General features: G+C 39.3%; 1 protein-coding gene across 3 annotated transcripts; it reads right to left on the reverse strand.

Annotated features, from left to right (window-relative positions):
- Positions 1-14,486: 14,486 nt before the first annotated feature.
- hdr (hematopoietic death receptor) lies at positions 14,487-21,142 on the reverse strand. 3 transcript variants are annotated; one of them, XM_085474630.1, is made up of 10 exons: positions 20,975-21,142; positions 18,918-19,071; positions 18,648-18,776; positions 18,408-18,519; positions 18,077-18,168; positions 17,773-17,865; positions 16,301-16,341; positions 16,101-16,181; positions 15,254-15,290; positions 14,487-15,044 (listed from the first exon to the last, which is right to left on the reverse strand). In XM_085474630.1, the coding sequence occupies exons 1-10, from the start codon at positions 20,996-20,998 to the stop codon at positions 14,758-14,760; spliced, it is 1,050 nt and encodes a 349-aa protein (XP_085330756.1). In that variant the 5' UTR covers positions 20,999-21,142; the 3' UTR covers positions 14,487-14,757. The 3 variants fall into 3 exon arrangements, with proteins under 3 accessions (XP_085330756.1, XP_085330755.1, XP_085330757.1); XM_085474629.1 differs by having other exon boundaries at positions 15,945-16,181; positions 20,975-21,141; XM_085474631.1 differs by lacking the exon at positions 16,101-16,181.
- Positions 21,143-23,996: the final 2,854 nt, after the last annotated feature.

A 23,996-nucleotide genomic window follows, 5' to 3' on the forward strand; every position in this document is an offset into this window, starting at 1 on the left:
TTCCAAGGACTGCGAAGTATTACATTGACCTTCTTCTTATTTTCTTCTTCTATTATTTTAACACACCAGTGTTAAAATAATATTTACAAAAATGTTTATTGATCTTGGTGAAACCCATGAGATAAAAAAAACCAAAAACAAATGTGAACACTCACGTGTCTCTTTTGCTATCCTCATGGGGACATCCCATTGACATAATGCTTTCCCTAGCCACTTACCCTAACCCTAACCATCGAAAATGATTGCCTAATCCCAACCCTTACCCTAACCATAACCCAACTGTAACCCTAAAACCACATTTTCAGTATGGAAAATGCTTTTAAACCCGTGGGGACCTGGAGTTTGGTCCCCACTAGGGCTGTTGGTTCCCACCAGTATAAATCAGTTTCAGAATTTGGTCCTCACCAAGATAGTAACCCGTACACACACACACACACACACACACACACACACACACACACACACACACGCACATGCACATTAGTAAAACAATTAAAGACCAAAATACTACAATAACAAATAGCCAGTAACTTGGTCTGTGGTTGTATAAAGTTGTGGCTGATGGAGTTTTCACTTGCCTTGCAGGATGTGTGAAAATGTGAAAGAAAAAAATGGTCCCTGTTGAAGGAGGTCAGCAGCTGCTTCAGAGATCTGCTGCCTGCCAGCTCCACCTGGAGGCAATATTAGTCAGTATTTTATTTGTTCTCCTATGCAACAGTCTCTTCTATACAACTGAGAGGCCTTCTGCGACAGAATGTACAAAAAGATCATTTGGTAATCTAAGTAACTATCCATGTAATAACACTGATCAAGGTAGTTTAGCTATACATACATTACAAATTCCCATGTAATAATTACACGCTGTCTATAGATAGATGAAACTTCCATCTGCAGACAGTCTAAAAAGACTTTAGAAAAGTTAATCCCTTAAACCTGTATTTCTTCTAATGGTCAGAAGAGGGTGATATGCCTGGTTACAAAAGAATCTGGTGGAAAAGAGGTCTATGGGAAAAAGTCACAAACACTACTTCAGAAAACACTTCTCTGATAGGTCTTTGTTCTCAGTTGTTAGTTAAAATCTTATTTAAAATATTTTTTCCCCATTTTGTACATTGATTCCAGTGCATTGCAATGGAATCACAAAGGAGGACAAGCAGGATATGATAGAACTTTCAGTAACTTGTAACTGACAAGTCATTACCCTATAACAGTACAGTATGTCTCAGGTTCTCACTTATAGTTACCCTTTGCCTAGTTTCAAAACACCAAGACAATGCTCAGCTTGAAATTTAACAGGTGATGTCACAGTGGCTATATTCATCTTTTATATACGGTCCATGGTAATAATGTATTTTAGTTTTCATTATTCAACAGTTGTTTTTGTTTGTTTGTTTGCTCTTTGTAAAAGACAAAGCTTTGATGGGATTTATTTTAATAATAATGGATTGCATTTATATAGCGCTTTACAATACCACTATTCATTCACACACTGGTGGAGGCAAGCTACAGTTGTAGCCACAGCTGCCCTGGAGCAAACTGACAGAACCGAGGCTGCCATATCGCGCCATCGGCCCCTCTGGCCAACACCAGCAGGTCAAGTATCTTGCCCAAGGACACAATGACTGAGACTGTCCGAGCCGGGGCTCGAACCGGCAATCTTCCGATTACAAGACGAACTGCCAACTCTTTGAGCCACGATCGCCCTTTTCTTATCATCAGGCTGCCAGGTCACAATTTGCAGATTCATTCCTGCATAACTTTAGACATCATTAATCACCATAGTCAAAGGTACCAAGTATTTATACTGGGGCATAATTTCTGTTGTCTGTGGAACATCTGCTTACTTCAAAACACTTCACAAAGACAAAATAATGTGCACACACACACACACACACACACACACACACACACACACACACACACACACACACACACACACACACACACACACACACACACACAAAACCCCAAACATCCTCCCAGGTCTGTTTTGCCTGTGCTTCTCTTTCACATTTGTGATGCAGCAGATGGTATGAGTTTCAGGGCAAAAAGAGATGATGACATACTCTCCATTAAAAAAACAAGTTTGCTGCAAATTAAGCAGCAGTTTTCAGCAAAGGAGTGTGCGAAAAACCAATGTGTTGCTTCTGTCAAAAGCAGTTTGGTTTATGCCTGAAACACATGACTGGGTTGAATCCTGCACCATTTCTCCGGTGTACTCCTAGCTGCAGTTTTCCATTTGTATTTGTTGAGGGGTTCATGAGGGCAGTGATAGGTCAGTCATTTTAAAGCCTAGAGTATTTCCCAAGAACAGGGCTTGCCTTAAAATATCAAAGTGCCTTACATCCACTGACAAACTCCGTCATGTCTTCTCTCTGGGTGATTGGTATATTGGGCAGTTGGCTGGGTGGTGGGAAACTGCTGGATTTTTTTATCCAGACATTTGTTAATGTTACATTTCCACTGCTCCTGTTTTTTTTTTTTTTTGTTTGTTTGTTTTGCTTCAGTTATCCCCAGCCAACAACCCAACAGACTGCTAGTTTTGTAGACTAAGTCAACGTGTTGATTTGTGTTGTAATACTGGCCCAAGGAATTAGCTTTAATGGTGTTATTTTGATATTTAACATAAAATTGTAATTAAAAAACAGCAGTGTTATCAATGAGTTCTCTGCTTTCTTGACAAACAAAATAAAAGAAAGTGGAGAGATGGTGGAAACTATAACTGTACAAAAGATACAAAGAAGGAATAATTAAACAAAGATTGAAAATATGTAAAGATAAAAGAAAGGATTTAGCAACACCAAAACTCTGAAATTTGTCCAATACACTGTAAAATCTTATAAGTTCCCAGAACTCAAAAAAACTATGCAAACTCGTTGCCTCAAAAAATTAAGTAAAGCTTTCTTAAGATGACTGTTTGGACAACTTATTAATCGCAAGTATACAGTACTAAGAATAACTTTATGTTTCTGACTGTGCAATAATAATTGTTTATCCACTGACAAACATTTCAAGTTCTACAAAATTAAAAAATAAACATGTTGTAACTTAAAAAAAAAAAAAACACATTATGTTTTATCATCCATGAAATTTCTAGTACAACACTTACGTTAATATAACACTGTATGCAAGTATGATTCAAAAAGAATAATTAACAACGCTTCCTGTAATGGTGTTAAAATCATCTCAACTTTTATTTTCAAATGCAAAAAAGTATATCAGCCAACATACTGGATAATCAAAATAAAATGTATTTATTGTTTAGCCACAAGCACAGTATCTATTGTTTTGCATTCAAACACAGAAGCTTGGTATCTTCTAATATTTTAAGGGTGGCTTGTTTCCATGCATTACTGCCTGAATAACTGTCATGGATTTAACTGATCCAAATGTAAGTGCAGAAGAAAGTCTTTAACTTTCCTTCTCTTAAGTACAGTGGCAGTGGATGTGGGTTGGAGATTCAGTGATTTTGAACCTGCAGGCAATCTAAGATGAAAGTTATCCACATTACAATGCCAAAGCTGTTGTTGTTGTTGTTGTTGTTGTTGTTTTTTTAACTAATCTTAAGGTATCTTCAGGCTAATCATAGACAGTAGAAAGGATGGATAAAAAAACAAAAAAACAAAAAAAGTAATATTCCAGCAGTGAGGATGCCAGTAAAACAGCATAAAATAACAGAAATTTACTGTCATTTTAAATTCAGTCATTTTCCATAATTTAAAAATGGAAAACATCTCTATTTTTACTACACAGTAAATCAAAATACATTCCTCTAGCTTTAGATGCAATCTTGTGCTTTTTCATGTTAAATAAAGGGCATTTACCCTAAAATGATCAAATACTAGAATACAATTAATTAGCTTAAATCTGCAGCAAACCACTGTTATTACTTGGGTTTAATGTGGGATTTTATGTGAAAATTATTTATTTATTTATTTAATTATTAAATATAATAAATTGGTTAACTGCCCATAAAAATGATCGAAATACTGTCATAAAACCATTAACTGGATTTCTAATTACAATATTTTCAATGTTGATTGTGTTATGTTTATCTTTACTTAAAAATCTTGTTTATATAATAAATCTACATGCTAAATGACTATCTTAACAAACAAGAGAAGGTTCACACAATTTTTGCTATCTGTGAATGAATGACATCAGCTGCGCATCCTGAGAAGCCAGTAACTAAACATGGGCCACTGTAATGTAGGGTTGTTACCTTACAGTATAAAGCAGCTGTTGTTGTGATTTGGTGATAAAACTAAAATTGAATTGAAATGTAATTTTATATATTACCAATAAAGGTGACAAAATGATTTGTGAATAAGTATAGCTCTATGTAGAATAGATGTTTTTTTAGTTTTTAATTCAACCAACCCATCTGGAGAGCAGAATGCACAAACTTTGGACAAACTGCCCGAAATGCGCTGACAGAGGCATTTCAGGGATTCTGAGTCATTCTGTGCTCCAGATGGGTTAATTCCGTTAAAACTCTTAATCGCGTTAATCGTGATGATGGCGTTGACAGCCCTATTTCATATATTTAAAAGTAACAGAAAAATTCTGTTTAGTGTTATGGAAAATCAGCTAAATTACTATTTTACTTTCCAAAAAGCGTGATTATATCAGTCAAATGTGTAAAAGTGTTACACTTCCACTCAAACTGAACATGAGCAGTGAAAGTATACGGATGGACTGTTCATTTGGTCCCAGACTGGGACTGATATTTTTAGCGTTTCACTTCATCTGTGTGGCTCTCTCTTTTTTATTCTGTCCTTGTCGCCTTTTTTTTTAATTTGACCATCCATCTTGCGGCAGCTTGTTTAACATTATGTGTACAGAAGCAGGTAAATGTTGTGTGCCCAAGAGAAAGAGAACCAGAGAGAGAGGGAGAGAGTGGGGATGAGACATGGGTGTTCACATAAGTCTTTGAGGAAGTTGCACAGTTTGGTGAGAGGACACAGTCTACGACCTAGCTTTAGTGAAAGAGTCACTCCTGTTATGTGGATTCTGAGAGGAATATCAACTCACTCAAGAGTGCTACGGTTTTGCTCAGGTCATGTTTATTTACTGAATTCTTAATTCATTTTCTAAAGCGTTTTTCCCTAAAAACATAACTCGGTCATCTTGTGGTACAGGTTGGGAGCAGGGTTGCTAAACACACCTACCTGCAGACATTTAAGAAAGCATGCACAGCGAGGGAGTGACTCACTGCTGCAGGTGTAGGAGTCCTACTGTCACATTGCGTAGGTCATTAATGGACAGTGTTCACATATGACTCAAACTGTGTGTTCATAAATGTTTTATTCATTTTATTTATAATTATGATGCCAAAACTGAACAATACACTCAGTCTGTTTGGTGACACATTAATTAGAGCTTAAATGTTTATTTATTAAAGGCTATTACTAAATGAAAAAGTAATTTGTGGTTAAAAATGACAGACGATTTACAGTTCATTACTGTGAAGGGACATAATGTAAACCTTTTGTAATAGCTTGGTATTTTGTTGGGTTTATGCTTCAAGATATTTGATTTGGTATTTAGCTTTTTATACATTTGGTTCTTCTCTATTTGTAACTGCCGTTAGTGTCATGTGTGATGAATCACTCAAGTCGAGCTTTCTCGTCCTTCTTGTAGTTTTCTTGTGTATTTTTTGTGTTTCCTTGTGTTTGAAATGATTTCCTCTTGTATAGTGTTTTACTTGGTTTTTTAGACCCTGCCTTTTTGCTGGGCCCTTTGTTGCATTCTTCACTCTCCTGACTGATTAATTGAGCTTGACTATTGCCTGTTTTAGGTTAAAGATTAAGGTCTAAGTCTCTCCTACTGTGAATCAAGTTCAATACAGTCGGGCTTTTTTCTGCTTCTTTGACTAGACAGAACCTAAAACCCCAGCTGGAGATGACGGGTATCACAGCAGGGGTTATAAACTTTCTTTTCTGTTTAATTGTGCTTTCTGTTTCAGGTTCTGCGTACTGATAAAAGGGGCATTTCATGGGTCATATGACTCTTCTTCTACACCCCATGAAGGTCACTCAATCCAGGCAGAAACACTATCAGATGAAGAAAAAAATTCTGATTAAAAATCTATCAAAAGTATATAAAAATATGACAGTATGCAACATTGTTGGAGAGATTATTAAAATTATTAATCTTGTCATTTAGTGCACAGAGCAGTAAAATACAGATTTTAATTCAGTTCAATTAATTGGTTGCTGTGTGCACTCTCACTGCTGTTGTGTATTTCTAAGGCAATGGCTGCAGGTTTTGGAACTTAAACTGGACACATGTAAACAGTAAAGATTACCACCCTGTCACTGTCACAGGGATTCTAGATGTGTGTCCTGTGTTCTAGTAACAGCATATTTCACCAGTGCAAAGGAGACTAAGCTGCAGATTTGAATCAACAGTGAAAACATTTATACATTTTCTGACGCATTCATGTGACAACACGATGCATAGTTTGTGTTTCATTCAGTGGTATTAGTAAGATGGTAAATGGCCTGCATTTGTATAGCGCTTTTCTAGTCCATAGGACCCCAAAGCGCTTTACACTACATTCAGTCATTCACCGATTCACACACTGGTGATAGCAAGCTACATTGTAGCCACAGCTGCCCTGGGGCGCACTGATAGAGGCGAGGCTGCCGGACACAGACGCCACCAGGCCCTCTGACCACCACCAGTAGGCAAACACGGGGTTAGTATCTTGCCCAAGGATATTTGGCATGCAGCCAGGATGCAGCCTGGGATCGAACCACCGACCTTCTGATTAGGGGCTGACCTGCTCTGCCACCTGAGCTACAGCCACCCACGGCTTATAAACTTGCACATCTAAAATGTATACTCCTGGGAGAGAATCTATATAGCATGCTGTAAATAAAAGAATCTGTGAATTAATGACTTTATACTCAAACTCTGAACTTAACCTGCTGCCGATCAGGCTATGTTGTCACCATCAGTTGCCACGGTGATTTAGAAAATCTTTTAGTAAAAAGAGAGCCACTTTCATGACACAGAAAACTCAGCTCAAGCTGGCTCACTAAGCCATTAATGACACTTTGTACAGTACATAGTGTCCATTATTTTGTGCTTATCCTTTGGGTCCTCTCCTTCCACATGAACCTTTACACCTTTATGTGAACAGTAAAGGTTCAGTAAAGGTTAATGCTAATGCTGCAAAAGGGTTTGTTCATTTTTGTTTAACATATTGAAATTGGGCTGTTTGCTCCGGCAGTCTCATTTGCTGACTTACACAGCAGAACATTCTGCACCAGCTCGGGACAGAAATCTCACCATCCTCACACACATAGTGCTGGAAATACAGTCCCCACTGGTACTCGCACCAAAACTGTCATTTGGGTTATTATCCTGCAGAATAAGTGGAGTGAACGATTCTGTCCCGAGGAGTCGAGATTCAAATCTGCGATGTCATACTGATCTACAGCGTGGAACCACTCTGTTGGCAGTGAATAGAAAGCTGACTTGGTGAATCGCAAATTACCTCCTCCCAGTCTAAGAAAGTCATCCTGAATCTTGTCACAGTGACCTTTCTACATTTTACAATTTATTCTCTGCAGAGTTTTACATCCACATAACAAATTCATATTAAGGAAGAGGGCAAATCACTCCTTGTTTCTGCAAAGCAGGTTGTATATTTTACCTTCTCTGCTATAGTTTCATATTTTAGAGCTCCATTTCACTTCTGTTGTCCTTTAAGTTCCCTGGCAGAGCCCCGAGGGCCAAGAAAAGCAAGACTGAATGCCTTTTTATTCCCTCCTCGTCACTGATTAACAGAGCTCTTGGTATAAAGATTGGCAAGCAGCTTTATTTTCTTCACACTTGGCCTGAATAGAGTGATCATCATAGCTTTCATCAAAATCAGGCCCTATTCACCCAGAATTGCACATAAGAAGTACCCAGCACTCACTGGAAACAGCACTTACAGTTGTGTGAAGGGAATAGTGAAGGATGATTTTGTGGCAAATCTAATTTATTCTTCTTGGATGTGCGAAATGTGATTTGAAATTGAATGCTAACTGATCTCTGCTGTATTACAGGTTTCCTGTTGGAGCAATGGGAAACAACTCAAACCAATTGTAATATTGCCACTAGATGTCAATGTGATCCCAAGGGACTTGTGGTTCACTTCCAATACTGGAGGTTTTGGGTCTGTGCCTTCAGCCCCATGAAGTCCTGGGCAGAAGTGGAACTGTTATCATAGAATGGGAATGAAATCTGTGGAGTGGCAGCTGGGTTTCTTAGGGTCTCACCAGTAAATGGCAGGAAACTGCACTCAAATTGCTTAAACAGGGGGAAAGATGATAAAGGAGTCAATGAGAATCAGATTCATGATGAAGGCTTGAAGAAACCTGGTTTTAAAGCCATTTAAAAGTTTTGGTCCTCTGGGGAACCATAGCAAACAATACATATAATAATACCATAGAACTTCTACACACTCAAGATCTGCACTGTCCATACTTCGAGGTTTATAGAGGTGCTCGACGAGCTGTAGACTAAAAATGTCCAATATATAATTTCTTCACACCAGGCATGCAACAGAGCAGCAGCAGAGTAACAACGTCCCAACATGTTCTACAATGCGGCTTTGTCCTGCGCCTCCTGCTTCTAAAATATAAATATCACACTTTTGCAAGACGGTTCACTTTCAAGTTGCATTTGCAACAAAGGGTCTTCAAGCAGATTGGCATTTTCTGTATGTATTGTTTCAGTTCTGAACATAACTTTAGTATTAGAATTATATATCTCACCTCCTAATTTTTATTATCCATAATGATACATTCACACCAAATGCTAAACTAGGCCTTTGCAAGTTAAAATATTAAAATTTAAAAATAACAATTTTGCAACGCATTGCATTGGAAATCAGACTCTGCCAACAATCAGAAAAGAAAGAAAAGCTTATTGATGCCTTTTCAGGGGAGCTGGAGCAGAGTGATTCAACTTTGCTTTTATACAGACTGGAATAATGGAAATAAAGGAAAGCGCTTTGAGGATGAGATAAATTGTAGGAATTTATGGAAAGTTGTGAAAATATGTTACTATAACCTGATTCCAGGTATCACGACCCTCTGCAGTTTGCATATAAACCAAATCTCGGAGTGTATGATGGACCAAAAGAATAAAGAACTTACTTCTATCTAGACAGTCATGTCTCCACGGTCATAACCACTTTTTTTTATTTCTCGAAAGCATTTCCCATTATTCGGCCATTAACACAGAGAAAGAAGCTACAGGAAATATCAGTAAACACAACTCAAGGACTACTGACTAGCTTACAGGTTGCAGGATGTGAGACTCAACAGTGCTGACTTGGTCATCTGCAGTTCTGGAGCTCCAATAGGACTATGCTGTCCAAATACCTGTTCACCTTTTACACCTCTGACTTTCAATCCGACTCCAGGTCTTACCACCTACAGAAATACTTGATGCTAAGAATTCTGTAGTGGTTGGAATGGTTTTTGCCAGCCAGTTAGTGAATGCACATTTTCCCTAGCAACATGAGTTTTCCAGGATCTCAGTGCAATAGAGATTTGATTATTTGATTTTTCAGAAAACAAGCTACCACAATGCCAATGTGAACAGAAAGGTGTTAACTGAAAGAGCTGTCAAACCATAAAACACGGTCAAATCTGTTCAAAAGTTATTCTCAGAAAGCTGCTGGGTGCTCCCTTTACATTACTCATAGTCATTTGATCTGTTCTGGAGGAAACAAAAGCTGCTTACTTGGTTTTAACTATTAAGTTTGCTGCTCAAAGTGCTACAGATTTCAGTTTTCATTGCTAGAAAGGGATTTTGTTAAAAATGACAGCAGTCAGTATTCTCAACACATTCTCAGATTCTAACTCTCCTACACTCAAGTTCTACACAGATGTTCCTACTCTGAGTTCTCAGAGTTGCATGTCCTGGTCTTAAGCTTGGGTATTAATGTAAATGCCAAAATGAATCCCATTTATCTCAGCTGTACTGTGGTGGAGGCAAAAGCTTCTCTGAGATCAAAATTGTCAGAACATAAAACCATGAATGTGGAAAAAACATAATGAGGACTTTTTTTTCACATTTTCATGACTTGTTCCTTTAAAATGGGCACCATAACAACAAAATATGATACTGGGGAACTTGTACACATAATAAATATGTACACTTGCTTTAATTTAATGGACAAATGCACAACAAATGTCACAGGAATCTGAATATTCCTTTAAAGAAAGTGTTTTAAGCACTTCTGTTAAAATGTACAGACGGTTTCTCACAGTCAGCTTTTAAAGAAAGCATTTTAAATTGCATTTATTTCATTGCAGTGTGTAGTGATCCAGTGGAGTGGCTGTAGCTCAGGTGGTAGAGGAGGTCACCTACGCCAGTCTGCATGCCAAATATCCTTGGGCAAGATGCTATCCGATGGATGCTCTCTGATACAGCCATCAAATGTTAGATAGGAAGCGCTTATAGTACTTGTGTGAATGTACAAGTTGTGTAGAGTGCTCTGATATAGCAGAAAAGCTCTAAATAGGAACCAGTGCATTTGCAGACTCTGCTTTAGTTTCTGGGCAAACACTTAAATTGGTCATTTGTGCAAATCTATTAGTTTATAATACCAGAAAGTCTCTGGTAGTGCTTTTGAAATGTCTTTCGGAGATGAAACAACGGCATTTTATTTTGGTCACAATACTGGTGAGTGCCAGAGCTGCAGGTTTTCAAGGATACACCAAACAATTTAAAGGATCTCTGACGTGGAACAAGACAGCTCTGTGAAATTATCCCCAGCAAGCACCAGGCTTCTCATTAAAGCCTCAGGCTGAACACTATCAGCTGCTTTTATTTCATAAAGTGAAGACAGTGAGTAGCAGACAATGTGTCATGGCTCAGCTGAATATATGTACTGGTAAGCTATTCCACCAAATATCTTGACAACCGTGTATGGATTTCACACCACAGATGGACCTGACATCACACATTTTGAATATGATGGAAGCAACACAAAAAAGTAAGGACCAAGTGGTCCTAAAAAGAAACATCTCGCAACTAATATGGCATGGTGTAGTAATTCTGTTATTTGGAAACAACTCAGTAATATTATTTCATATAAAAAGCACATCTCAGAGAGGCAGCTTCTCAGCAATTTCAAAATAACGTTTCTAAATGTAAAATTGTGAAAACTTATCTAATCTTCTACAATGCAGCATATCATCAATGCATTCTGAGAATCTGGAGAAATCTCGGGGCGTAAGAGAAAAGGATATGAAGCGCCTTGAGGCGACTTTTGTTGTGATTTGGCGCTATATAAATAAAATTGAATTGAATTGAATTGAATTGATGAAAGTCCACATTGGATGCTTGTGACTTTCAGGTCCTCAGACGACACCTTCTTAAAAAGGGTGTGATTCTTTCATGGAAGTCGCTGCATGGCCTCACGAACACTTCCAGAAATTACTGTCAGTGAAAACAGGTCACTGTGCCATCCACAAATGCAAGTTAAAGCTTTGTCTTCAAGTCGCCTTCTCTGGGGTAAGGATCATTTAAAACAGACTGAGGCAAAGTGAAAAATGTGACATTTTAAATTCTTTTTAGAAAACATGGACACCACATCCTTCAGAATAAAGAGCATCCAGCTTGTTATCAGCACTCAGTCCAAAATGCTAAACCATATACTGCATCTATGACAGCAGCAGAGGCTCTGTGGTGAAAGAGTGGGTACTGAAATGTCCTGCCTTCACACCACTTCATTTCTTGCCCTCAAGAAATGTGGACAGTGTGTAGCAGTGGAGGCCTGATTCAAACCTCTTGGTTTTTAACATTTGTTACTGTTAGAGAGCTGTCTGGTAGGACTCCAGCGTTTAAATATCAAACAACTGGCTAAAATGGATCTCCTCATAGACGTGAATGAAACTGAGAGGTGGTTACACTTGAGCAGATGAGCTGTTCTACTTGTTGCACCATTTTCTGATATCATGAATCCCATTATGTCGCCTTTGGGGATTTTCTTGTCTCAGTGTTGTGTGTGCCAAATTTTGTTTTTTGAATTTCTTATTGCTTTTGCCTGGATGGCATATCTGTTTGAAGCTGGTGTGAAATGTTTAGAGATTTCTTAGATTGCGGTTCACTGGCTGGACTTTTAGGTTCTGATTCCATGCCTACAGGGAACAGAAGGCTGTGTTTTGCTTCACTGTGGCACTGGAATGAAACTGTTTCCAAAGATTGCTACAATGCAAAGCTTGAAGGATATGCATATAAAGAGATTCTTTTACAGCTTGAAAAATACTTTGTACTGGAGCTGCAGAGTTGTGCTCCAGCAACAGACTGATTTTTCAAAGTCAAACTCATTTCTAGTTGATGTAACCAAGTAGAATATGGCCACTGAGCTGTCAGATCTTTATACATGCCTCGAAATCACCTAGTCTGACTGGTACACCAGATAACTACAACAGAATGCTTAATAATGTTCTCAGCAGGAATTAGTTTGATGCATGTGAGTCACAGAGCTGATTAGTTACAGCAGAAGTATCATTCAGCTCAATGTTTCTGTGACAACTCTATTAAAGCTCCAGCTTTGAGTACGCAGGACACACCACAGGCCTTGTATCAGAACTGACGGACAGAGTCAACATTCATAATGGCAATGTAAGAAAAAGACACTTGTCTGGAGAGTAAATGAGCAGCAGCACAGCATGCTGCTCAACTTGCTGAATAGAGAATGAAGGAAAAATGAGGCAGTACACTGCTGACAAGACTGGCAAGCAAAGACAAGTCGGAGTAGCTCCAGAGAGCAGATTAATGCCTGGATGTAGAGCTTATGTTGGCCAATTTAGCTTCAGTACTTTCTGTAAAGAAGCTTCCACCTTCGACAATTATTTTCAGTAAGTGCTAACGTCTCAGCCACTACACATGTAGCAGGATGCTGCGTGTGTAGCTAATACATCACGTTTACATATTGTAGGTTGCCACAAGTGCACAGTAGTGAACAGAGGTGCTTTTAGACAAACAGCAATGTCATACAGGCCTAGACACACTGATGTTTTCTGAATAGTTGCTGGTAGTCGTCGTGAATGTATGCCTTCAAAGTAAAACTTGTGCCTTGCTACAGCACCAAACACCTTTCAACCTTTACTTTGAAGATGAATGGTCTCGTTTTCCAAGTTTCATCATACTTTTCAGTTTCCCTACTGCTCTCGAAGCAGCAGACTTCCATGTCTTCCATGTAATGGACATTTTCTGTGCTGGGCAACTACCAACCACTCACAAACCAGTCAGAGAATGCACCTCGCCTCAGTGAGCTGTGCTTGCTGACCAGTCTGTAGCCAAAGCCAATGAGGAAATGAAGAAAAGACTCGAGTTCCACTGACAACTTCAGGCCAAAGAATTAAAGCAAGACCACATTTATTCAGGGATTTCCCTCTCACACAGAGTGACGTCTTGTCTGTAGCAACTGTGTTGCTGTCATTCTGCAATCATGTGTAACCTCTTATGTTTGTATTATAGTTTTACCATCCTTTGTGAAGTACATTCATCTGTATTTGTCATTGGCGAACGCTGCCAATACCACCCCTTTACATGTATTGAAAACCCTGGGTTATCACTGATAACCAATGTTACCCTAGCAATTAGGATGACTGCAAGTGAATCTAGATATGCAAATATGCAGAGCCCAGGCATATAATACAGGACATGTCCGGTATGACTAAGACAAAAAATATAATCAAGTGATCTTGAAGTCAATCATAAGGAGAAATACAACAAAAGTAGAAATATGAATGAATGAGTTTAATTCACCCAGATTTATAAATTAGAAACAATTTAAAAAAAAAAGAAAAGAAAAAAAAAAGCAAGTTTGGAAGTAGTAACAAACACTGTAGAGCACATCTATAACAAGGTAGAAAAGTACACAATTCTCACTTCACTTTCAGGCTTCAACACAGCTCTGGCAAGACTCAATGTTTCAGTGCAGCACATAAACAGAGCATTGCAGAAAACTAGGTTTTGTAAACATCCATGATGATGATCAAGATTATAGAAGGAAATGTAACAAAACAGAAGTACAACAGAAACAAGATCTTAATATATTAAAATTTGTGCTTCTGTTAACCACAATCACGACAACACTGGATCAACAGGTAAATAATACAGTCAAGGAAGCACTCTTTGAATTTAATAAAATACCCTCCACTGTAATAACTTACATACATTCATTAACTCCATTGGTCATTTGACAGTCTGTTGAATTGCTAAGGAGTAGTTACAGAACCAAACTGAAACATACATCGACTCTTCAGGACACCGTTAGATTACAATAAATGTCTAAACATAACTTTCGCTGAAACAAGCTTTAATGAGGTTTGGGATCAGCGTGCAAAAAAAAAAAAAAAAAAAAAAAAAAAATTATTTATACATATATACATATATACATATATATACACATATACATACATATACATATATATACATATACATATAAAAAATTTTTTTTTTTTTATTACAGGCATTAATGAAATACTTAACACTATGGAGCTGACAGGAATACATGGCTCACAGTCAGATAAGAAAAACGACTGAATTCTGTCAGTTTGGAATAAGTTAGTTCAAGCAGGCATATTTACCTCAAGAGCTCACGCTACAGTCTAGTAAGATGTGCTTACTGAAACAGCAGCAGCTTCAACAACATACACACTTTGAGGTGTCCAAGTTTGTTTTGTTCCTATTCTGACCACTACTAGTTTGAGACAATTACATAGTCTCCCCCTACAAAAGCAGGAAGTGACCGCCGTCCACAGCCTTCTGGTGGATCGTCTCAGCAGTTCGCCTTTGGTTCAGGATATTCAAAGCCTGCAGCAGGTCATTTAAGCTCGCTCCTTTACCTTCTTTCTCCACCCAAATATGCAGCAGTTCATGGATCCTGTCTTCATAGGGAAGGTTCTCTTTGCTTTTGATGACATTGTCACTAATTTCAAGCTGACGGAAAAACCTCTTGTGATAGTTCACATCTAGTTCTTCAAAATATTCAAAGCACTTCCTGAGAGACTCTTCACCTGCAAAAAACAAACAACAACCTTCACTCCATCACATTAACGACTTGTGCTGATAACACTGATAAACATTTTGACAGCCAACTGGACTGCAATTAAAAGCAGCGTGGTGGCATGAAAGCTTGGAAGCTTTATCTAATGTTGTGTTTAACAGCAGGTGCTTGTGTGTTATGCAGTGGGTGAGATCAGGAATAAAAGTCAAAATACTTTACCATTCACAGGAACAAGCTTGGGAAGTGGCACCTCTTCCTAAATGAAACAAAAGCAAACAGGCATTAACATATAAAAAGTCAGAAATTGTAAGACCTGCTAAATCAAAAGCATGTCTTATTTATAAGCAGGTGAATGAAATGAAAGGAAAAGCATTTATCTAAAAGATCTTACACAATACAGTGATGCATTTTCCTGTCAGTGCGGATGGAAAATGAAAGGAGACACGAGATAGCGAGACTGATAAGGAGCATTCCCTGTTAATCTTCAGGTGTTTTAAGGACCAGGTGACTCATTAAGTTTCCACTAACACAATAACAGCAGCCTGAGACACTGAAGATCAAATGTTAAAGGTAATTCTTAAACCGAGAGTCACAGGATTCTTATACGGCTCCTGATTGTTGAGAGAATTTGCTCCAACATACTGGAGTGCAGTACGGAAGAAGCAAGTCACTGAGGTTTATCCATGACTGCAGACCTGTCCCTCTGCAACTGGGAGCAGGTAGGATTCTGAGGCTCTTTCTGTCATGTAAGGAGTCGTGTGTAGCATGAAAATCAAAGTGGGTAAACTGGAACATGAGGACAGACAGTAAGACAGCGGAGGCTGTTAGAGCAGCAGAGCATTAGTTAATAGCAGCAAACAAGACAAGAAGCAAGGATGAAGCAGGCGATGAGATGAGCTGCAACTCTCACCCTCCTGTGAAGCTGCGCTGAAACCACAGGGCTGGCTTGAGGGGCAGGTGTGAGCGCGTCTGTTAGGCTGTGCTGGGAGTTACTGGCTGAGCTGTTGAGGCTTGGACTGAGAATTTGACGCTCATCCTCAGCAATGTTGGGGGATTTAACTCTCACCAGATGCTGGGACAGGATTAGATTTGTGCTGGTTGGTCTTTGAGTGTCCTTATCCTCAGGAGTCTGGATGGCAGTGTATTGCTGAAGAACATGTTAAGAGAGTCTCTGTCATTTAAGTTACCTTGGGAAAGCCATTTCCATTCAGCTCATCGCCATGTTTGGCTATTTTTGTACATTAATGGAAAACATGAGTCACTCACCTGTTCTGCTTTGCTCCTGTCAGACCGATTTCTCTGAGAGCCTGAGGAAAGAATGTGAAGAGAATTATGCAACTTCCAAGAATTCACAACTTTCCAACACAAAGTTATTTAATTTTTGTCTGAGCTCAAATTTCATCAACTGAGCAGAACCTGCTGCTGCTGCTCTGCATCAGTTCTAGCAGTGTGCAGCCTCTCCTGGACACTGTGTCACTGAGGATTTTCATCAGTCGGCCGGAAAGCCTGCCCAGCAGTTCCAGTTTGTGTTGGACCCCGGCCCAGTTTACCAGCAGCATGGTCAACAGCACAAACTGGGAAAAGCATCTTCACGTGGCTCAGTCCAATTGGAAAAGTACTTTAGTGAACTCGCCAACAGCAGCCCACCTCTATGCGAGGCCTGCATGGTAATGATATACACCCCAACAGACTGCGGTTAACATGTTTGCTGAGAGGGCGTACTTGATAATTAGGCTTTAATCAGTTACACCTGATCCCAACATAGTCAGCATGTTGTGTTAGCAGCTCATCTGCTGCTCTTAGATCATCACACCTGAAACTGCACGTCCATTGTAACAGGTTTCTGCACACATGTATATCCTCTATCACGCCGTCTGGTGTCTCAACTTATACTTAATAGCTTTTCAGTCTTTCAACACTGTTCCACATGTGATGAAAAGTCCCACAATTATCCAGAACTGTTAATTTTCTTACCATGTTTTACTCATTTCATGTGCCATTTGAAAATCTCATCTGCTCTAAACAGTCTGATTACAGGAGAGTTTGGCCTTGTGCAGTCAAAATATCCCATCCTGTGAGAAGCTCTTATCTTGCTCTCAAAGATGGCATACGGACAGCATTGTGGGAAAATGCGTCATTGATAAGACTTTACTAACAGGGTTCCCAAAACAATGCTGTGAAGGTCAGAGAGGGAATCCAGAAATGTTGAGTGGAACTTTATTTTCAGTCATTCGGTTGCAGCAGGTGTGTCTCAGCATTTATTAGCGTATGCTTATGTGTCAGACTGACTGCAGAGGCCAGCGGGCTCAAGATCTGTGTTAATGAGAGCCAGGCCTCAACAAGTGCATGAAAATATTGTGGCAGCATCAATTTAATATCAGCAGTTCATCTGTTTGTGGTGTGAAGAAAAACAAAGTACAAGTCCTTCAGCTGCAGTGGCCACCAGAACATCACACAACTGTGTAGTTGCCACACGTTCAGACGAGCAGCAGAAGCATTAGCTCCAGTCACAGAAGTACTAACCCTACTACAAAAGATACAAACTATGGCATGTGTATCTTTATCGTTTAGGTTTGTTTACCCCATTATAATGCGAAAACTATCCATCCTCCCCAGCTAACACAGACAAAATGTGAAGGACTCAATGAACAGGTCGACAGCCTATCAGAGCACTAACAAACTTTTGCATCAAGGTGATTTTAATATTAGGATCCAACATCTGTATAAGAACAACGTACCCATTTTACATCTCCTCTTGTAGAAAAATATCCCAGCAAATGTTATGGCAGCGAGGACACACAGCACCACCACAACCACCACCACAGTGATACCTGTTTAAGAAAAACAAAACAAAAAAACATAAGAGACAGTCATTGGCCATTTACAGACACCCCCCCCAAAGAGATTCATGGCTTGAATCAATGTACAGTGCAAGTGAATCTCTGATATCATTTGTTTCTGGCCTGGAAAATCTGACTTTGTAAATATACATTTATCCCAGTGTAACAAAAAGTCTTGCATGCATCTGCCAGAGTAGTGTACCTGGATCAGAGCCAGATTTGTTCTGGATCTTCTTGCACTCCGTGTTGGAGGTTGATGTGCAGTTCCTCACTTTCTCTTCATCCTCTGCACACCTAGTTAGGAGAGAAGCAAAATAAATCGAAAGGTTTAAAGACCTAAATGTCAGTCTTCTTCCCGCTGCTCCCTTTAGGAGTCACCAGAGTGGACAATCTGCATCTAGCATCGTCTTCTGTCACACCAACCCTCTTCCTCTTTTCCTCCTGCCTGGCAGCTTCACATTCAACACCCACTATATCCACTCCCTCCTTATACTTGTGTCTTTACTGATTTTGAATAATTTGCAGACACTTACCGTGAACACTTCAAGCACACCTCACATGCTTGGTTAGGATCACAAAATCTCCCTGGTTTGCACTGACATTTAGTGTCTTCAGTGTGAGTGCATGAGCTTACAATTTCCTCATCTGAGAGAGTAACATGAAAGAGACCTTGTTTAGTCAGAGTTTATGCTCTGAGCACGCCGACTACAAGAACAATCAATAGTGAACCTTTTCATTCTGATCGATGGTATAAAGCCGTCAAGCAGAATTACCTGGGCGACACCGTGTGCACTTCAAGCAGAACTTCAGTCGGTTGTCATGCTTCATGTATGTATCGTAGTCACACTCCTCACACTGCCCCCTCTCTCCATCTACACTGCAGGGTGATTTCACATATGTGCCTAGAGCACACACACACACACACACTTTATAAGTCTCCGTCAACTGAACATGTGACTCTACCTAAATAAGGCCATTTCATGTGGCTTTTGATGGCTTACTGGTTTGAAATTATTACAGAAGTTCAGTTTCATGAGACTTACCAGCTTTACAATTCAAACAACAGAGGTTGCCGTGTTCGTACTGATCTGCCGGGCAGTTGGCCTGCCGCCGTGCTCTGCCATTTCCCACTTTAAGACCAGCCTGTGGGTATGCTGTGGTGGATTTGAGGAGAACGACCAGGACAGGCACAAAAACCTTTGGATTTGGATGTGGGGTTTAAAAAAAAATAACAACAAATAAATGGAAGTCAGAGTGGTGAATAAACAGGTTTTTTTTAAAAAGAGTCCCTAAACAGGCAGGTGGGGTGATGTTTGGTTACATTAAGGTGCCAAAACTAGTTATGATCAGACAAGAATGGGAAACTGGGATAAAACATGGTGACTTATGAGCAAAAACCTGCTTCGTTATAGTCATGAAACTACCTTAAGTAAAAATATGAAGTGCACCGCTTTCATCTTTTTTTTTTTCCATGTTTTGACTTAAGAGATTCCAAATTGATTATATTAAAGAACTCATTTTATGGGTTTTACAGAAACATAATCTCTGATTATATGTTTTGGCTAACTGAAAACATTTTCACTACAAACATAAGTATATAAGCCATTATTCTTTGGAAGCTTTCTTGTATGATGATGTGAGTCAGATTAGGTCACATTTAAGAACACGCCACTTCACTCTGAAAGCAAATAAACAAGTCAGTGCTGCACAGGTGGGTGGGGGAGAAGGGGATTTCCTTCCAACACTCCTTGAACTAAGCCTGGTGGATTCAGTATTAAGAAAGTGTACCAAAGTATCCGAGCTGATTTATTCTTTCTTAATATTGAGCAACAGGTTTTAAATAACAGGAAACGTGATCCACAAACAGTGTGTCCTAATATGGCCAACACTTTGCAGGAATAACCAAATAAGGAAATCACACCCATGATTTCGTAACACCATCAGGTGCCCTAGTTACTGTGAGGGCATCTCCCAGGAGGCATGGAGAGACAGACAAACACTCACCTGTGTGTGAAAGTACCAGTTATAAGAATTTTAATCCCCTGCCTTCACTGGAAAGTAGAAATGGCGTGCTTAAGCATATTTAATAGTACTTTGGAAAGGAAAAAAAAAAAACCCTAAAGAGACCTTGTTTATACACAAAGACATACAGAAGAGTTTAATTTTTTTTTTTTTAAGAAAAAGTTTATTTCCAATACCTGTTTCTACTGGGTGTCCGACTCTATAAAGTAGCACTTTATGTCGATGGAAGTGATCTCTGACGTAATGCAAACCATCATTTCCCTCGCTTTATGCACATAATCAAACATATTAGAAAATATTGAATCAAAATAAAACTTTTAGGCAGCTCAAAATCAAGCCGAAAGCTATACAAAAGGCTCAAACAATAAGGCCAGGCCATTTTTATCCGGAGTTTACCAATAGGATCTTTGCGAAAATTAAAGACATTTAAAATGTACACGCTCTTAAAGTTAGGCGCAACATAGCGCCCGGTACACAGGAAAACACGCGCTGTGGAGTAACGTGTATTCTTTTTATTCAGTGATCAGTCGCCGATGACAGTCAACCACAAACTGTCGACTAGTTTCAGTGCAGTGTCTCAGGTGGGGAAAACAGAAATAAAGTGACTTTTTGGTGAGCCCACGAGGAATTTCACACCTGAGTTCACACAGCGCCTTGTGACACTTTCGACACATAAATGCGACATCTTGCGCAAACCAGTAAACCGGAAAATTGCCAGAGGTCTCTCATTTTTATTTACAGTCAACGGGAGGCTAAACTTTGGTTCGACAACCCCTGACAATTCTAGTCACTTCGGTCCTCAATAAACAAATCAAAACAACAACAAAAAAAACCCTTAAAAGTTTACATAATTAACTTTTTATTAAGTTAATAGCTTAACATAAATATTAGAATTGCCCCGCGGTTGTCGCGAAACATTAAAAGCACTGTTATTACTTTGAAGGATCTCCATTTTTAAAAATGAGTCACAAGGAAGCTGTTTACAGAAACTTCACGCTGACTGACTGACGCCGGTACAACACCGGTCCGTGAAACCACAGCAAGCTTTGTAGATGTTTAAAAAGACAACATGACTTACCACAAACATAGGAACGTGCTTCATCTTCTACTAAAAATGTCGGCCTCCACAGACTTCCAATTATTCCACGGTAACTCAGAGCAAATCGATTTAGATTTACCACCGTAGCGTCCTGTAGGCTACTGTCTCAAAAGTTTAACTCAGGTGTGAGACGGCTCTGAATTAATGACGTAGCTGACAGGCGGGGCCAAAGTACAAAGCAGCCCAGTCTCAGCTCACAAACAGGAGGCGACAAAAACAGCCCCACTGATAAAGTCAGTCTTTACTCCAAGCGGCCTATATGGCACAAGAAGTAATGATAATAAAATATGTATTTTTTATTAGTATAATTTAAATCATCTTCAGCTGCAACGTTATCAATGATTATCAATAATTATTAGCGAGCATTGTAGATGATGTAGAAGATTTTGTACTGACCCCCAGCTGACGTCACCTGTGCCATCTTAGTGCTAAGTTTCTGGAAGAGCAGCTGGCTGTTTAGGTTCAGAGTAAGGCTGGGTTTAAAACGGTGGCGTTAAAACGCCCTGTGGACAAACGTCTCCCCGTCGGCTGCTCAGAACAAATATTGACCAGAGTGTTTCACAGACGATAAGGCGTCTATTTAAATTAAAAAACACAATTCAGTCTCATTAGGCCCCGGGGATGGAAAAACAAAAAACACAAAAACCCAAGACATAACACTGGACTTTTTCCTCAAGCTATTACGGTTATTTCAATTTCGCATATTTGGGATATTAACCCCGCCCCTCCTCTTTTCTTGGTCTTCTTTTTCTTCTTTTTAAGCTATAATTCATTTAAATGAAATTATTAAAATGTAACGTGGTTGCAAGCAGACACTGCTTTCATGTAAGAGGCCTTATGACTGATTACTGAGAATACTGATTTAATATATGGTGAAATTATTCTATTAGAATCAGAATCAGAATCAGAATACTTTATTGATCCCTGGGGGAAATAATTCCTGGGGAAACTATTAAAGAGTGCTTTTAATCTCAGCCTCTGTTAAGGAATATTTTTTGAATGCAGTAGTATAAAATAACACGCAATGGCAAATTATTATCAGTACAACTTCAAAAATGCTGTACTTTTGCTCAGGGGTTAAGCAAACATAGTTTGCCATCTCTGGGTGTGAACATTTATACTGAAAACAGTTTTAAAGTTAAGGTGAGAAAACGAACAAACAAAAACAGTTGCACGCTGAGTAAATCATGACTAAACTCACAAATACTGCACATGATTCACATGAGGAAACACAAGTGTAGTTTTGTGGCTACACCTTATCACATTGGTAACATACGTGGTGCCAAAGCTACAGAGAAATGAGATAAAATGAGCTGCCTGAATCCTGAAAACGATATGTAATTTTTTTTTTTACAGTAATATTAGAGGTATAGGTGATGAACAGTTTGTAGAATGTAAAATGTAAGATAATGTCTAAGCCTACAGTGGGATGCAGTGCTTTTATCTGAAAGATCTGAGTGTGTGAAGCTCTAAACAGAAACATTTGCTTCTCTTATACCAAACCGAGCTTTTCCCTATTTTAAACATAAAATTTATGCAAATAAAATCAGATATGTTGGATCTGACCTGGTGTATGATCGCTTTCACTCTGAATGAGCTCAGCATTCAAACATTCAAATTGCTGCTGTATTGCAAAGTGAATAACAGTTCCAAGAGGTGCCTCTCTCGCCTGTTAGCCCCTCACGGGATAATGGGGGAAAACAGACTATTGTACAAACGCTTTCATCACAAACTGCATGAAGTCAGCCATCACCACAGTGTTTAGCAAACCTCATGCTTGGGAGTGCCAGTTTAGCATTATCTAATGAGCAGTTGTCTGCAGCGCGCAGATATGCAGGCCGACAGGAAGCAGTGGGCTGTGGATGCGGAGAGGAATAAAACCTCCGTTTCAGTCTGTTGATTGCGATGCTCTGAGATGGAGCTGAAATGGTCTCACAGTTTTAGGCAGTCGGGGCTGTTTCTAGGCTCAGAGATTGGGTGACTGATGGCTTCACAGGCTGCCAGGCACACTGAGAAATAGAGACCAGTCACTCAACAAGTTTCCTGCGCATTGCAGCTCATCAACATCTTATTCCTCCACCTTTGTAGTACAACACTACATTTCTGGTTTTACCTATTTTATTTGCCCAATCATTCAGAGTCTGTTCCATTTCTGAATTTCTGCACCGTTTCCCCTCACGCTGCTGCAAACTTGTGTTTTTTGATGATAAGGCCCGGGAGGTGGCTGGAATCTCTGAGCCACATTTTCCGAGATAAGACATGAATTTTGCATTCAGACAGACCGTACAGGGTTCTGCTCATCGGCCGGGCCGAGGTCGAGATCAATTCTAATGATATGGAAAAAATATATATATACTTTTCTTCTGTTACAGAGCCTATGTGTATACTGAGAGGGAGGTTTTGCTGTAGGGATTAAGGGGATCTTTCTGACACACAGTGCAAGAGGAGATAGTGAACTGAAGACCTACATGAACTTGCTTATTCATAGAGGAATTAGACAAAGCTTATCCAAAGACAGAGTGAACCTGCACACTGGTGAATAAGCAAAAGAAGTGCAACTAGAAGTTTTTAAATGTTAAAATTCCAACATTAGGTTTGAAGACTGACAAGAAATTGATTGAATAAAGGATGATCTTTTATGCAAATAATGGATACAGATAATGGGTACATATATTCCTGAAAAATGTTGCATTTTAATTTGTTTCTAATCTCTAGCAGCTTGTGTGGATGTTTAGTTCACAAATTTATTCTGCGATGGAAGTTCAGAGGAAAGCAAGTCTTCCCTTTCAGTTATGCCCCGTCGATGCTTGCACAGTTACATGCTGTCCAGTACAATAGATCTATTGGCACTGAGCAGCTCCACTGGAGCAGCTCAGAGTTAAGGGTCTAACTTGGGGGCACCAAAGTGGTGGTTAGGAAAGATGGAAAAGCACTGCTCTTTATTTTCGCCACAATGGAAGGGAGGTAAAGGTGTTCATATAGAGGTAAATGGCCATGGCCA

Source organism: Copadichromis virginalis, linkage group LG12 (assembly GCF_057382275.1).
Source record: "Copadichromis virginalis isolate Kocher_CV1m ecotype Utaka linkage group LG12, C_Virginalis_male_GT1.1, whole genome shotgun sequence".
In the NCBI taxonomy this organism is placed as follows: domain Eukaryota; kingdom Metazoa; phylum Chordata; class Actinopteri; order Cichliformes; family Cichlidae; genus Copadichromis; species Copadichromis virginalis.